The following is a 17,367-nucleotide window of genomic DNA, read 5'->3' as shown; positions in this document are numbered from 1 at the left end:
ACCTTTTTGTCCTATCAGTTTCCAAGGAGTTTCTCAATTCTGAATAAATTAGGTCTTAAGCTATGAAAGAAAACACACCTTTGCACCTGCCTGGCAGCTTCTGAAGGCTGGTTTGCCCTTTCAACACACTCTCAATTCCAGATACTTGGTTAGTGATTTTTACCAGATCCTTTAACCTCAGCATCACAACATGTCCTGCTGGATATTAATAGAGATTAGTGATTATAAGTGTAATTTAAAACATTTAATAATGAAATACATAAACATTAATTCAAAGACCAGTGTTTCATAACCTAGTTATAACCATACTATCACTTGGACTTTAAACTTTGTTTTTCTACAAGTGCTGCCAGTATAATCAATAGAGATATTGAATGCATAAAGATATTAACATATTTAAGCATTCAACATTTAACAATTCCACTAAATAACCAATTTTTAACAATTATTCTACACTTCCTAGTCTATAAGAAAATAATAATTCATCACTTCTTGTTAATCTTCTTTCCAAAAGTGAGCATTTAGGAAAATAACACTTGTTTAACTGTCTATCTCTAGTGGACCTTTTATCTAAGAGGTCTTTCAGTCTAATTCTTTGGTATGCCAGTTAAAACTGTTAAATTTTTCTGTTTTATATGGTGGAAGACTGGAAAGCTAATGCCTATACAACATTTCCCAATTGATTTTTTATGACATTCTGGTAACTCATTATTTCCCAGCCATGATTACTTTGTCTCCAGGTAAACAAAATCATTCTTCACTTTAACTTGTTCCTCAAGTATCCCCTACATGTTTAAGCAACCTCAACATCTGAAGTTATTCATATCACAGTTACTTAGAATTTAAAAATTATTGAGGAAGCGACTACCTCTTGAACATAATGTATCCATTTCACCTATACAATCACTTCAATGGCAGGAAAAAGAGAAGGCCAAAAATTTGTAAGGCAGCTACACAGAAGAACTTCTGGCACTGGACAACCAATAGTACTTAGTTTTTGCCTAACTCAAGGTGAACTTCTAAGATGCAAAATGATGTTGATAGTTTTAAGGAAGCATGCAGGGGCAGGAGTTAATTAGCATGCTGGAACTGTGTATATCAGTATTTTCTCTAAAGTGAGTCACATAGCAGATTCTTAATGTGCCTGTTTTGGTTCATTATATCAGGTCCTGCAAATGTGCATTTCACTTTAAAAACAATACTAGCCAACTGAGAAACAATATTCACTTCAGTTGTTCACAGACATTTTACTAAAAAAAGCTTCAATTTCTTTATAAAAGGGCTCTTGCAGTGGGAGGGGAAGAACAGCACATAAGAGGAAATGAGTCGAACAACCTCAAATGAAACACAAAGCATTTTGATATCAAAATTAGCACAAAAGAGGTCAAGGTCACGAGTAGGAGATAACTGGATTCATGACCATCTGACGTAAGATTTCCTTTCTGTTTGAAACCCAGAGCCAAGCAGCGTACCAGGCAAATTACAGCACGCCAATGCAACTGCCCTTGGCAATGTTTTGCTGTAGTCAAACACTACCACCTAAAGAAGCCTGGCAAAACATGAGGTCTCCAACACCACAGCAGCATTACTGACTTTCAAAATGGTGAGCTTACTGTTATTTCTGTACAAATACTGAACACAAAGTTACTGAGTGCCAGTGTTTAGGATATGGGTTTCAATGTTAAAACCTATTAATGGCTTAAGCCTCCACTTCCAGAACAAAATCTACAGAAAAGTACAAGGTGTATTTTATCTTCTTTATGCCATTTACACTTATTTTTTTATTCATGTTACTTACATGAATTATCATTTTATAGTTATTTCATTACCCTTATCAAGCAAGTGTACCTTCTTGAATGTTTTTGTTTCCAAAGTAAAAGCTGTTCCACCTGTCAAATACGTACTTTTATGATTTATCAAAAGATGTAAGCAGAATTTCCTCTGAAGTCTGTAGAAGAAGCTAGATTTAAAAGTTTACTTGATGAAGTGTGGATTTAAAACCAGACCACTTGTTGTACTGGCACTGGTGAACAGCAGGTATAAAACACTTCGCAAAGGGTGCAAAACCCATAGAGGAACTGCATATGATTCAAAATGGTATGCCTGTGGTAAGTTCCAAGCTGCTGTGGTTACACTACTATAAAAGCTCCCAAATCATTTGATCTGGGAGAAGACACAACAGCAGTCAGTGCTGAAAAAGAGATCCAAAGACCTCTTGCATCAGCTCTGTCTTCTGCTTTTCACTAAAGGGGGAAAGATGAGAATGAAGAAGGAAAAGAACAACTATCTCCGTCAAATTCAAGTTAAATTACAATGTAGGAGAAGCAGACAACTACCTCGAGATAAGGCAGAGTCTGGTTTGTAGTACCTGGCATGTGTGCTGGACAGTGTGACTGTCTAGCAGCACAGGGCTATTTCAAAATATGATTTGTTAGCTCACCTTGAGGTACCTATCTCCAGATCTGTAAAGAGACTTATGACATAAAACTGTAAAGATTCATCTATTGAAATGTAGCAACAGCTGTATGTCTTCATCTATTCAATTTAGCAATAGACAGGAATAGTGTCTCCTCCATGCCATCTGGTCTGTGGAACTAATTAATTGCTTAATTTGCTGAAGTGGAGCTTATAACGTTTATGCCTTCCAGAGCAAAGCTTAGGCGGAACGATGCAAATGTTGTGTGCTGGTGCTCATATTTCTCTTTGCAACTTTCTGTCATCACTTTATAAAAGAAATGCAGTGTTACTGCTCAATATGGCTTAAGGATTCTCCTATCACTACCTTTTAAAATGTCAACACCGAGTGAAGAGAATCTAAGGGGAGAAAAGTCTTCAGAACTAAAGCTCAATGGGAAACATTTGGGAAAAAACTGGAGGCTTCATATTTTTGGCTTATTTTAGAAAGTGCATTGACACTGGAAGTGGAACAGCTCAGGTGTTGAACATAATTGTCAAGAATAGTTGAGAAAATATGAAAAAACTTTAGCACAGAAAGAATGGTTTCATTCTTTCCCCCATACCAGTAATAGCGCTGACCCAAACTGGCAAAACCAAGAGTGCAGTAGGAAACTTTCAGGCAGAAATCATTAGCTAGAAAATGAAATTACTCAATATTGTCTTTTTGATAGTGGTACAAAACCACTTTAGTTATTCCTGAGTAATTCTTGGCAGACTGGATCTCTGATTCCCCCTCCTCCCTGTCCCTTCCAACCCCCATAATAACACAGGAGAAGAAACACAGGAGTCAAGCACCACCACATTAATTATTTTGAAGTGTGCTAATGAGTTTGGTGTATCCCCAGACGCACTTGTGTCATGTAACATCTTCTGTCAAATATGTCATCTGTTTAAGCAAAATTAAATATGTTCTGAAAATGTGTGCCTTGAGACTGAAATCATAACCATCACCAAGAGGTCACTCTCTTGTGAGATTGCTTTCTGAGGTAATAAGGTTTATTTCTAGTGTTCTGGAGACCTTATGATCTTGTAAAGAATTCAGTAAGGATTGGTTTTATAAGACACCTGGCTTTTCTCATCTTTTAAAACACTTTTTGGAACATGTGTTCTAATAATAAATACAATTCATAATAGTTAAGAACTATTGGGATATCAGTGCAGCATCTCCACAGGATAGAAGAGGGCTGTGATCCACTTATTACCCTCCTGAAGGAAGTGATTTATATCTCCCTCAGCTCTCCAGTACATCCCAGATCCCAACAACTTTCCACTAAAACTTTCAACATGATGTGAAACAAATTTATTAAAATGAATTTTCCTCCTCTTTAATCCCCTCCTCCATTCCACCCACAACTAAAAGCGACTATCAAAATCTTATTTAATGTACCCCTAGAATTCAAGAAGGGGTTAAAGAAAAAAACAGGAACTCCTAGTACAGAGATCTAACAGTTTTGCTGAACATACAGGTGCTGTCATTCCCCTGGTTATGCTACATGTCTCTCTCTGTTACTCCAACTGTGGTTTGAGGGGACTGATCAGGAAGATAGATGACTTGAGAAGCAAAAGAATAGGGAAAAATGTTTGCCTCAAACCTGTCTAGATGAGCCTTTTGGGAAGAAGACTGCTCCCCTCTCCTTTTTGAACTCTTCCCTTAAATGTTGAATTTGTCCAATGTAGAACCACCACCACCAAATAAAAAAAGGCAGAGCAAGCAATTTGGCAAGGAAGTGGCCATTTACTTTTGAAAATAGAAAGGATATATTTCTATGATAAATGACATAACTTTCTTGCATAACCATTTAAAGCCTATCAATGTGAAATTAACAAAACAGCAAAGTTGTGTTCAATCTCATAAAGCTCAAGACACCAGTTCTGTCAATCTCTATCAGCCTTCTGTTCAATCTCTATCAGCTTTTCCATTTTATAGAGGAGAGGCACAATTTTTTTTTTCAGATTTGAAAGAACAGAACACTAACTAGCATGCTTCTTTAGTAAAAACAATTGAAACAAAAAAAAAAATCCCTTTTTTTATACAGGCAGAAAACATTAGCTGCTGGCGAAAATGACACTCTGAAGTATTATTTAAGTGCAAATTAAAGGGCAGTTGACAGAATTCCCAACCACATACATCTGTGTATGACTAAGGATATAAAACAAGATCTCATGTGACCTTTCAATCTTAGGCATAATGATTAGCCTACAATATTGCTAGTCTGCTCCCAGCTCTCCTGAAGTCTTATTAAAACACCCTTTTCAAGACACATTTCTCTGCCCCAACAGGCATATTCCTTTACTGCCAAGAAAAGCAAGCAGGAGGGAAGTGTATGAAATCCTGCATATGCTGTACGATGTGCTAGGAAAGGCAAGCCATCAGCTTGCAGGCATGCTGTCACCAGGTGTAACCAGCAGCAGAAATCCCAGGCAGAAAAGGGGCCCATAACAAGCTGACAAAAGCTGCAAATGTAGAGGCAGCCAGTGTAGGCAGTCAGGTTAGGGTAGGATACACCTGGGATATCCCAGGTAGGATAAACCTGAGCAGGCTGCTGGAGTACCAGGCACATGGCAGCTTCACCTCTTTCACTGCTGGCATAATACAGCACTAAATAAATGATGGTCTTGTTTCCAGCCCACCATTTTAATTCATTTTGCTTCATACTTTCAAATTCACTGAAATGGAAGAGTAAACCTATTTCATATATCAAGAAGCTACAGTGGGATGATACTCTATGTGTTTTGAACTAGTTTGGTTGTGGGGTTTTTTTTTTTCTTTTGTGTTTTTTTTTAGATCATCCTTTACTTTTCCCATTTTTGCCTAGCTTCTAGACCACTCAAAATCCATTTTTTTCTTTCCCATCCTGTTACTTGAGCTCTGACTGCACTTTCAGCAGTAATTTGTGGCTTAACAGCTTCGTTCAACCCATCTTCCACTATAAATAGTTTCTGATTTACTTTCTTACAATAAAAGGTAGGTAAAGATCCCCAAACTGATAGAGCAATAGCAGGTTTCTGGTTTTATCAAAAACCTACCCCCATTTGTTCCTGTTTTCTCCCTCCTATTTTTCTTTCCAACCTATACTTCTCACCCTGCTGAACCTTCACCCAAATGGAAGAAAAACAATCACACAACCTTAAAAAATATGATACTGCATCCAGAGACACATTTTAGTTGGCAGTACCTTGATCTGCATTTCTCTGTATGTTATACAGTCATGACTAAATATTCCAGTGGAATGTAAAATAACTGGTTTTGCTTTCAATTGCTGCTTCCTTTTCTGAGAAAAATGGTTGAAAGAATTACTGGCTTTAGAAATCTTTAACCTTAGTTTTGCAGATCCAAACCCCATTTAAGCAAAAACTGGACAGAGACAATCCGCAGTATGCAGAAAAAGTATCTCCTCCTCACTAGCTACTAGCTGAAGCACATTCCAGAGTACCCAGAATGATCATTTCAAAAATCATTCCAAGGACTGCATTCTTAGTTGTTCAGATTTCTAAAATAATCAGAAAAAGATTTTGAAAATGATCATTCCAATTCCTCTTGAAGTTTTCTTATTAGGAAAAAAACCCTTAAATTCATGAAAACTGTTTGTTATAAAGAAGGGATATATTTAATATTTGGAGGTTGGCAGTAATTTTTAACCAATATGCCCTCATTTCAAAAAGAGCTGCAACCAAATATTTTCAAGTAATTAAAATAATGTAGACAGACATAGTCAGTCCTACAATGGTAGGGCCTAAAAGGGAGTTGAAAAATGCTTTCTCTGACAAACCAACCATGTAGCCAGGTTTGTTTAAGGACTGAAAAGCAGCATATGCCTACTAAGTGATATTCATTCAAAAATATGTTTATCAGCTGCAGACCCAGCACAGGAGCAGGTGAGGGTGGAAATGGGGAATGGAAGAAAAATTAGAGTAGATAAGACAGGAGAGTCCCAGCATCACTAATCTAGAGCCTGTAACAGCTCAGGCACTTTTCAGACAACCCTAAAGGAATGTAGAAGGTTTACCACGTCTTATTTAAGCTGTTCTATAAGAATTTTTATAATCCCTTTAAAAGACTGATATTGCGAAGAATCGCATTTACACCTCCTCCCTTAATCTAGCATAATTAATCTTTCTACAGCAATCTGAACTAGTAAATAATGAACTTCTAAAACAAGAACCCATGAAATCCATTTGTATGAAAATTCTGTGGGTTTGAAATCCATTTTCTACTGATAAATAGCTGTAGAAGTCACTCGGTCTTTGGCATCTTAATGAAAATTATACACCAGCATAGTGTCTTCATGAAGATGATATATCAAAAAATACTTATGCTACGTATGAAAATAACACCATTCATGGTATCTTCTCCGATTCCTTCTTAGCACTGTTAGAAACACTGATATTAAAAAAATTATGATCCTGATGGAACTCAGCAATGAAAGCCTTAGCTGGAAAGTTATTCAAGTTATTTGATTAATTTAGCACATATAAATCATTAAACAACTTTTAACTATTTTTGGAAACTGAGCTTGCTACCATCAAGCACAAATGCATACAAATACGCAATTATATCCACATGACAAGAATGCTTAATGGAAGAAAACATAAATGCATTAAGATTAAAGGAAATACTTAAAACCACAGATTCTCTGTCTACCGTGGGGTCATCTCCCAAAATGTCACAGCCCATGCTAATATCCTTTGCATTACTGCAGTTGCAGCACAAGAAGTCAGACAAATGTACTGGCTAAGAGAACCCCTTCATGAAGGCTTCTGTCATGAGACTGTCAAACTGTCTAACATAACAATTTCCAGTACTCAGGTTTAATCGAGCTAGACAAAAATGTTGGAGGCACTCCAACTGTTTTATGGCTTAGGGCATCAAGGATCCTGAGATCACTTCCCAAGTGCTGTCAGATTCTACATCTCCTAGATTTGGAATCCTGGCTTCTCTGACAGTCTCCTAATGAATGACCACAGGAAATTCCTCTACAGCAACTCCATGTCTTCATCAGCAAAAGAAAAATGCAGCAGCACATCCAAAATGCCCTCCTTTAAAGACTCATACATCATAATGATTTTAAAGGAAACATCAGCTTTTCAGGATTTAAATACATAGCACCATAATGATAATTTTTTACATTCCTGGCTGTTTTAGCAAGCAGGAGTGTGATGGACATAGACAAGTGCCTGCTGTTCACATGTGATAACAAGACTTAGCTATATAAAGATGACAAAGGGCTAACAAAACTGTAATATGAAGGAAAAAAAGAATCTAAAAGAATCTTGATAAAGCCTGTAGACCCTTCTTTTGAAAAGAAAAATTAAATAAATCTACTAGATGACACATTTCAGAATTTTAACATTTCTTTTTTGTATTGGAAAAACAATCTTCTTTTTGTTTGGACTCAGATTATTTAAATAATCACTGCCTCAAACTTGTAATAAAAATACTAATCACCAACTATCACATCAAAATGGTAAATTGAAATTGCCGCTTTATTCATGAATGTGTTTTCTTTTTCTCACAATACCAATGACTATTTAAGTTAATAGATTTTAATTTCAGTCTTCCAAAACTTGTCATGTTATTGAAAGTGATGATTCATTACCTGTACATATAAGCTTATCGCAAGACTAGCAGACACAGAAGGATTTGTGGTTTATGCATCTAATTTAGAGACATAATTAGAAAATTATCTCGTACAGTTTGCAGAGAGGAACTGCAAAATCTCTTAACTCCTGCCTATTTGAATTTGATTATATATACACATACACTCTATATTTATACACATACATATATTATAATAAGGCAGCTCAGAAGCCTTACCTGAGTCTGCTTCATTGCCCGCTCCATCCTGCGAGTGCTTCCTTTCTCCAGTTTGGTCCGAAGGAGTAACGCTGATGTCTGAATGGCCCAGAACTTGGGCTGGGAGAGCAAGCACTGCAGACAATAAGAACATTTTGTCATTACTTAAAGACATTGAAGACAGTAAAATTTTTTAAAGTGGTCTCAAGCATGAATGCTGTTTCCTATTCTGAAAGTCAAATATGTGGCTGGAGGACTTATTTCATGAACTGAGGGCTGTACAAATAACCTTAACCTATTTTCAATGTAAAAAGTGGCCTTCAAAACCACTTCCTCATTCTCAGCTATGCTGTGCTTTATTTCACATGTGAATCCTCCATAAGAAGGAATAATGGACTGCATGCTTATTCCATATTTGCTATTTGGACCACTGTGGAAGAGATGTGTTTTTCACAAGATATTATATTTAAACAGTGAAAAGACCATGCTGAGATTTCAGCACTCCTTTCTATAGGGTGCACAGGCCAAACTGCACAAATTAAAATGGCTACTTTGAATCAAAGGAAAAATGAAGAATTGATCCTGGGCTGACTGGCTCAGCCTTTTCCACACCTGCATACTGGGTAGCTGCAGACAGCTTCAGGGATCCTATTTCTCAAGGCTGAACAAATCCAATTCTCTCTTGGCCTCTTCTCATATGCAAGGTGCCCTGATGCCGAGGTTAACAGCATTTCCACATGAAAAATGTTAAATTTGCTAAGAACCTGAAGAACATTAATTAATCTAGAACTTGCCATGACTTGAGAATTTTTGACTTTAGCAGATGTATAGGGACTATGGAATAATCTATGCAAGCAGTTTTCCTAAAATAATTTTAAGTTATCGCTTAGAACACGCTGCACTGATGCCAGGAACTTAGTGCCAGTCTCCAACCACTGATTTTCAGGAAAGTCCAATAGAAGACATGCAGCCAATACAATTCTGGTATCTCTTAATAATTTACAGACTGCCTGGATTCTTTCCAGTATGGTTTTAGACAGAATATACCATTTCTGAAAAGTGAGACAGCAGGAAAGCTCCCTTGCTAATTTTATTGACACTGCAAATATGATCCATCTTCTCTGAGAAAATATATTTGTCTATAGATATTTGAAGACTGGAGAAAAAGCCCCAGTGGTTTTATTCTTTCCTTTCAGAGATCTCCCAAAGCATTAAAAAGCATAATTTGCTCATGGTTTGTGTTTAATGCTTGACAAATTTCTGTCATGTTGTAATCTGGTTTTGTTTTCCCTAATGATTTCAAAAGAAAGGAGGCAGAAAGAACCAATCTAAAAAAATATCCTCCAAACAAAACTACAATAGGAAGAGAGGCAACAACAAACGCAAAAATGAAGGCAGTGTGAAGGCTTGTTTGTTGTGCAACAACCAAACACTCAACTAATCCTACCCTTTGTGAGCAAGAATCTCTGCACTGACTCTTTCAGGACTTCTCCTCAGTCTCAGATTAAGAGGCACCCAAAGGCTTCTATACTGTCCTCTACGTTCTGAGAATCTGGAATTAATTAAGGGAACACAATCACAACATTCTCTATTCTGTAGATTATAGTTTGTAAAAGGGCACTTGACAATCACCAAAATCTGGTAACTGATGGATGTCCTAGTTCTGAGAGCTCTCTCTCCTCTATTTCATCCAACTTAAAACACCTATTTTAGTTTCATCTTAAGACAAACACAAGCAAGGCATTCCTAGCACAGGACATTGGTGTCTGAGTTTATTGTTTTGCAGCCATACCAGGTAGCTGCTAAATCAAATACCTTAAGGAATTGCTTGGGCAAACACTGGAACAAAGTTTCTTTTACTTTAAAAGCTTATTTTGTGGGAAAGGTCACCCTTTTTCCTATTTTCTCCCCTATGAGTATTCTGTCATACTATTTAATTTTTTACTTCAAGGGATTTTTTTCTGTGCTATCTAGTGGTAGACATCAGTATTAACTTTGAAAAAGAACAATGACAACTAAAAGTCTTGGCTAATAACACTCCTAAAGATATTTTCGGGTCTGATTGCTGTCCTTGTCCAGCAGCAGAGTCCTTGTTCTCTCCCTGCTTCAAGCAAGTGGCCCACGAAGGGCAGAGCACAAAGTTTCTGGTCCACAGAAACTCTGCTCCTGGGCAGCCCAGGAGAGCAGAGCTCTGTCTCTGCGTGCACCTCCCACACCACCACCTGAGCAGTGATTTCAGCAAGCACGCTGCATGAGCTGTGCATAAACTCAAACAGGGAGGGAGGAAATCTGAAGAGAAAAAGGGTGGAATACAAGCAGAGATAATTACATTTCACTCCTTTGCAGGAGCAATGACGAGTCGTATTTTGAATAACAATCCTGCTTTTTAAAGGTATTCATGAAATAAAATGAAAGGTATATCTGCTGTAAAATTACAGAAGAAAAATTGAATTTTTCCAACAGTTTTATTGATACAAAAAAACATTGCAACTGCACAAGACAATGAGAAGCAGACCTAGTTTGCATTTAAGAAGCACTTGTACTTTTATACTGATACAGAGCTCACAGTCCTGTGAGGTTTTTTTGAGCCAGAATTCAAATGTTCACCTTATCATTGCCTAATTATAATGTTTAAAGCACCACAAAAAATCTAAATAACATATGCATAAAGGGCACAAATGTTTATACTCAAAGACTGTAAAGAATGGTTTCAGAACATCTAACCATAACCATTGGCAAGCTTTAATCTTATACCCTAAATGTCCAAATGTTCCAGATAACAAATACTTTCTCATAAGATCCAAAGCTTTATGTTTTCACCTGAAATTAAACCTAGGCTCTGCTAATAGGATTATATTTTAAAATAAAACATCGGAGGGGGAACAACCTAAAAACATGCAGGTTTTGTCAACATACTTGGAAGTTCATTATACTGCACCAAGGGCAGCTAAGAAAATTAACAAAATAATAATTCTGAAGCAAGACCACTATCGAGAATATTCAGAAGTTATCATTGTTCTTACTTTAGGGAGAGAATAATAAAATAAAGAAAGAGAAACACGGGAAGATTAGACAAGCTGAGAAGAAATGAAAGGAAATAAGGTTATGCAACATTTTATGCACAGAATAGGATATTTTCACATGGGAAAAGTAGTTCTCCAATTCTTTCACACATTTTTTTCCTACAAACAATATCATCCTCTCCCATCATATCAGAATGTAAAAAAGGAGATGACCAAAGAATTATACAAACCAGAATATTTAATTCAATATAACTTCCTTATATGACATTCAAATGAAACAAGATGTCACAAGTCTTAATAGCAAAGTAGTCCATTATTGAGCAACACTTATAAGTATGTAAGAACAAAAGGCAACATAAACTTCTGGCAACCTGTTCCAGATTGCTCAAGGGAGTTGTTGATGCCCTATCCCTGGATGTGTCCAAGGGCAGGTTGGAGAGAGAGGCTTTGAGCAAACTGGTCTAGTGGAAGGTGTCCCTGCCCACGGGAGGGGAGTTGGAACGGGATGGCCTGGAAGGTCCCTATCAACCCAAACCACATCGTGATTCCAAGTAACACCTGAATTGTGAGACAGGTGACATTAGTGATGACACCCAGATCAAACCCAGCCACAGATTTCTGTCAAACCCAAAATTCAGATACCATGAACAAACCATTTCACCCTCAGTATTCAGAACTGAACCTAGGTGTGAAGCACTCCCTGATCACTCTTAAAACTTTCTGTCAGAGAAACAGACAAAGAACTGCATGAGTCAGTCACAACTTAGAGAAGGTAAAGATTGGTCAAAGCAACTCTTTTGCCTTCCGGCATCTACTATTTTAAAAAGCTGGAGTTCCTACAGGAATTCTTCCTGTCATCAAAGTCAGGAAGAGCTTATTTGGGCATATAAGACATGCTAAAAAACCTGGAATAGGTAAAGATGATTGTTATTAACTGCAGCACTAATTAATTTTAATGGTTTCTAATTTTTCCTTATGACAAATCTATCCAGTAAGGTTATTGCTTTACTCCTGAAGCTTGCTCACTGATAAACTATCAGTAGCCTAGCAAAGTACTGTGATTGCTATGATGGAGCTATCATCTGAAAATAGACTTGGAAACGAAGAAATTTAAATTGCAACCACTTGTGGAATTCCTAAGAATTTGCACATCAGTCCATCAGTGAACCAAAAATATTCTGCTTGTTGGCCAAATTGCCAAGATGTGGTGAAAGTATTTCACTGAAGTCACAGGCATGAGGCACCCTGAGGATAGCTCTGGTCCTCTGTCATGCCTCCAAAGACATGACCCTTAATTCAGATTCAGCCCAGGTTATTTACTAACTTATTTTAAGTTGCAAACAAGCACAAAACACTGGGGACGATTTAGAGGGGAAAAAAAAAGAAAAATATTCCTTTTTAGTTCCTTATATTATCCATTTCAGTTAACATACTTCAGGAGCTTTGGTGTTTACTTTTCAAAAAAACCACACATTAAGATTTTCAGATTACTCATGTGGACTAATTCATCCACAGTCTAATAGTTTTGTCAATAGTCAAGAGTCATGTCATGGTTTGAGCCTGGCACAGAGCCAGTGCCCCCATGAAAATGCCCTCACCCTGGTGTTTGCTGTGAGATGTGACCAGGAATAAGCAAAACAGGCTCCAACTTAAACATAAAGAACACTTTATTACCTAAACTACAGGAAAATAGGGAAAAAAACTATAAGGAAAAGAAAAAAAAAATTGAAAACCTTACAAAAACCACTTTCCTCCTCCCCACTACCTGACTTTCCCAATCCAATACATTCTCCCAAATCACCAACTGCCCAGCCTGGCACCACACTTTAGTATACTCAAACTTCAGTTCATGAAGAGGAGAGGAGTCCTTCTTGTTCCATAGGCTTCCCCTGGAAACACACTGAAACCTCGTGTGCTTCCCTGTCACTTCGGCACCGCCCAGAAAAAAGTCCTTTTGCCGCTTGTGACATCTTCCTTCCATGCCCAGTGCTCTCACCACTGTGCATGGCCAGAGCTGCTTTTAGGGTTGTCTTTCAAGGATGCCTTGTCTCACTCCAAAAAGGCACAGTCTCTGCTTTGGGACATCTGTCCCCCCCATATTTTTCCAACCCCCTGGGGCCGGGGGGTCCTCACGATGAACCCTCCTGGTTCTGAGCCACTGCTTCCCCCTAAGTGCAGTCTCTGTGTCACAGGAACAACCGAGTCCATGGCCACAAGAAAAGTCCAGCCAAAAGGCCACTCCAAATCATCTCTCCCCATTCAATCATCTCCACGTTCTTCGGGCCAGGTCCTTGTCTCATCTCATCTCTTATCTCCCTTCTTATTCAGCTTCGAGGAGGATTAGCATTTTTGCAAGGCCCCAATCATGAAAGAAAGGGGTTAAAACTTTCAGTCTCTGTCTGTCCCGGAGCTGCGGCACTCCCACACACGCTGCCGCTCCGGCCGGGCACTCTTCCCCCCCCCCTTCTCCTCCTGGGCCGGCTGCTCTCACATTCGGTGTCACCGGCTCTCCTCTCTCCCTCCTGGGGGGGGGGGATGGCTGCCCGAGGGCTGACTCCCTGGGCTCTTCCACCCTTCCATCCTCGAGGGCCTTCTCACCCCCCATCTCTGTCCAGGCCCCAGGCCTACCGCATGGCAGCCCCTCCCCCGCCCAGCAGCAGCGGCTGGACAGGGGAGGGTGATCTGACCTCTTCGCCTCGACGTCCCAAGAGAGCCTCCCAGGGCCAGAGCTCTGCTTTTTAATCCCTGTGTATTCTCGGAGGTGTGTCCAAACCCCACTGGCTACACCAGGTGCCAGTATCAAACTCAGAACATTCATTGGTTTGACCACAGCTTCCCAGAATTCCCACTTCTTCCTGGTCAAACCACCACAAGTCAATAGCCTTGTTTCATATAACTACTACATCCTTATTTAATGATTTTCAGTAATTCATTCAGATAATTAACATGAAACCCTTATTTCTTCAACACACCCCAAGGCAAAATAGCAAGCTTTTAACTTTTAACTCATTCTGTGCTATGCTGTAAAATGAGACACTACTGTGGCTTCTTTCCCACATCCTATATCCTGCACAATTATCAGGTGAGTACATTAAAAACCCACTAATATGACTGAGGCATGAATAGGGAAAATGTGCATTTGCTTGTATATATATCTGTTAATCTCTGCTGAATGACTTCATTACTGAAAGCTAACTTAAAAGTGTTTCATTTGTTTTTATGTACACAGCAAAGAATTAGCAAAAACTTCTATGGAATTCATGACTAAGATCAAGAGGAAGAAAATAGTATGATATTAGGGAGGAATGTGATTTGCTTTCCACATGGTATTCTCACCCAAAAAATCTGACACTTAAGTTTCTGTACAACTAATGTAAGTTTTTCTTCTGAAAAGTCATGTTCAAATGACACTTAGTTAATATCAAATTTTTTGGAAATTTCTCCTAGCACTAAACTAACTAGTGACTCAAAAAGCAAATGAAACACAATTAAAAATAATCAACTTAGAGAAAAACCGGAAAGATGCCACATTATTGTGGAAAGACTTCCTTTCATTAAATCCATGTTTTTTCAACAGAATAGTGTTTAATAAAAGGTACTCCTTGCATTTCTGGAAAGAAGTATGTACAGAAAACTGCCCTGGAAAGCAGCTAAATGAACTTTATGGAACTATTTTTAATTGCCTAAGAAAGATTAAGGCAATCCAAGGTCCAGAGGGATGCAAAAATAATAGAAATTTTGAGCAAAGTCCTAAAATATTAACTCCTTTACTAACCAAACTCAAACACAAATGATCTGCAGTAGTACTGGCAGCATCTGATTGAAATGAGATTTGTAACTTTAAACAATTCTGTTAGAACCCTGTAAATTAAAATAAAGCACATTTGTGACTAAGTGGTTTCCAGTACCAGCGCACTTTTTATGTTTTAGTAAAAAGCACAAGTATCAAGAGGGCAAGAAAAATACTAAATTTCTAGTTACAATTAAGCAGCAGAACCATGGCTTGGCAACAGAACAAGCCAGTCAGTATGACCACTTTTAGCTTTTCTGCTTAGTGTAGGAACATGTAAAAATTGCCTGTTGGCTCAAACAGACAAACTACGTTCAAATCAAGTATACATACCTATTCTGCTGTACATGCCCAGCCCAAAGATTTCAAAATAAAGAGGAATCAACAGAAGATTTGACTATATGGCATCACTAACAAAAGTACCATGCTGAGGTTTCACAGAGCTCCAATTCCTCCTAGCATTTTTATTCTTATCACAACACTCAGCAGTTTACCAATCCTTCAGTGACTGCAAATTAAGAGGAAACTGTAATAGCTGCACACATACACAAACCCTCAAATCAATGAACAACTAAAATTCATTACTGTTTTCTAAACAGGCATATTTAAATGGTCAAGGAATAGTATTTGATATTTAAGCTGATACAATGTGTGTGACTAAGGATTGCTTTTATGCACAGAATGCTGTTGTGCTGGTGTATATAAATAGTTTAATGCAAAAAATTGCTTAGCAACCAGTTTAAGGAGTATTTCTCCTGTTATCTATATTTAAATTAAAAGTTTCTATTTTGCAATTATTATAGAACATATGCTCTTTATACACAGAAATGAAATTTCTAATAAAAATAAAAATGCATTCAGAATTGCAGAATACTGAATAACAATTACAATAAAAAGCTTTTTGTGTTTGATACACCATTATCTTTAGTGCAATGCTACCCCAAGACTTTTCCTTTTTATTTTCCATTGTTGTTATACACAAAGCCTCTCTGTTGTTATGTGTAATGATACATAATTACTGCATGTTAATCTCTAAATGTATTTTTATGTAAAAGTTGAAATGGAGCCATAAACTAAAATGTGTATCTGTAAATGCCCACCTGATTCATCTCAGATAAAGACTTAATGCTATAATTTCAGAGAGGTTATTTTTTTTGTACTAACAGGGAAGCTCCTCCAGTGTCTTCATAAACCATCATTTTATTGAAATTGAATAATCTGAAGTTGAGACAGAAACAACTCCATTCTTCTATACTTAAATATATATATGAAATACTTTTCATTTCTTTGAGGCTATCACCTTAACACATGACAACTTCACTTTAGGTTCAAAATTCAAACAAAGCCTGACAGCCAATAAAGATTTCCTCTTGGTCAGTAAATTGGAAGAGGTAGCAACAAAACAACACATCAAATTCAAGCCTATTGCCTTTACTGCTTCTACAGGAGAACAAGGATTCCAGGATTACTCATGGAATCCACAGTACAATCCCCAATTTATATAAAACATCTTCAGTATGTGACAGTTCTAAACAATCAACAGTGATTAACTTGGGAACAAACAGATAGGACGATGAAGCAAATTATTTCAAACCATCCACTCTTTCCATCTTCTGTCATCCATAATCACTGACATTGCTTTAGACATGAACAATCAAGCTGTACATTCTCCAGTCACATTTTATTATCGACAAACACCTCCATATTTTCTAAGGTCGAACAACAAAAAAATTACATTAGGATTTCACTCCAGATGATTATTGTTTCAAATGGACAAATTCTAACCTATTTGGCATAATTATGTCCTTGGAGAGCAACACAAACCAGATACGGGACACAAACAAAGACAGTAATATTTTTATACCTTGAGGATGCAAGGCTTCCATAAATACTATGACAGTGGATATGTTTAGTGGCTAGTAGGAAGGAAGAGAAGAAAAGACAGTCAAATTTATGCAGAAAATTGTTCCTAGCACGGACTAGCCAAGAGATTTTGCAGATTGGTTTTTGGTTGCTTTATTAAAAAAAATATCTAAACAGAAGGAATACTCACACCAGTGTGCATTGTAGTCTACTACATCTTTCCTCCTCAAGGTCAAAAGCACTGCTCAGGTAACAAACAAAGATCAAAGGCCCTGTTGGTATGTTTGACAGTTATCAAACCCTGTGCTGTATATGCCTTGATACATCTCTTTAATTTCACACTTTCACTAAACACAGAACTCTGTCCTACACTTCCAGTCATTCAAGCAGTTTTGGACCAGAAAAAAATCAAAATATTATCAACTAATCCTGCAAATTAG

The 17,367-nt window shown here is 37.6% G+C and overlaps 1 protein-coding gene across 2 annotated transcripts in view; it reads right to left on the bottom strand.

The window, feature by feature from the left end:
• TTC27 (tetratricopeptide repeat domain 27) overlaps positions 1-17,367 on the bottom strand; it is a 161,005-nt gene that overhangs the window by 92,318 nt on the left and 51,320 nt on the right. For both annotated transcript variants that reach the window (XM_074537324.1, XM_074537323.1), the window contains exon 10: positions 8,273-8,386. In XM_074537324.1, the coding sequence (XP_074393425.1) occupies positions 8,273-8,386 (114 nt within the window). The remainder of the gene's footprint in view (positions 1-8,272; positions 8,387-17,367) is intronic.

This window comes from Zonotrichia albicollis, chromosome 3, assembly GCF_047830755.1.
Source record: "Zonotrichia albicollis isolate bZonAlb1 chromosome 3, bZonAlb1.hap1, whole genome shotgun sequence".
NCBI classification, from domain to species: domain Eukaryota; kingdom Metazoa; phylum Chordata; class Aves; order Passeriformes; family Passerellidae; genus Zonotrichia; species Zonotrichia albicollis.
The sequence above is the reverse complement of the archived record's forward strand: the minus strand, read 5'-3'. Positions and strand labels throughout refer to the sequence as shown.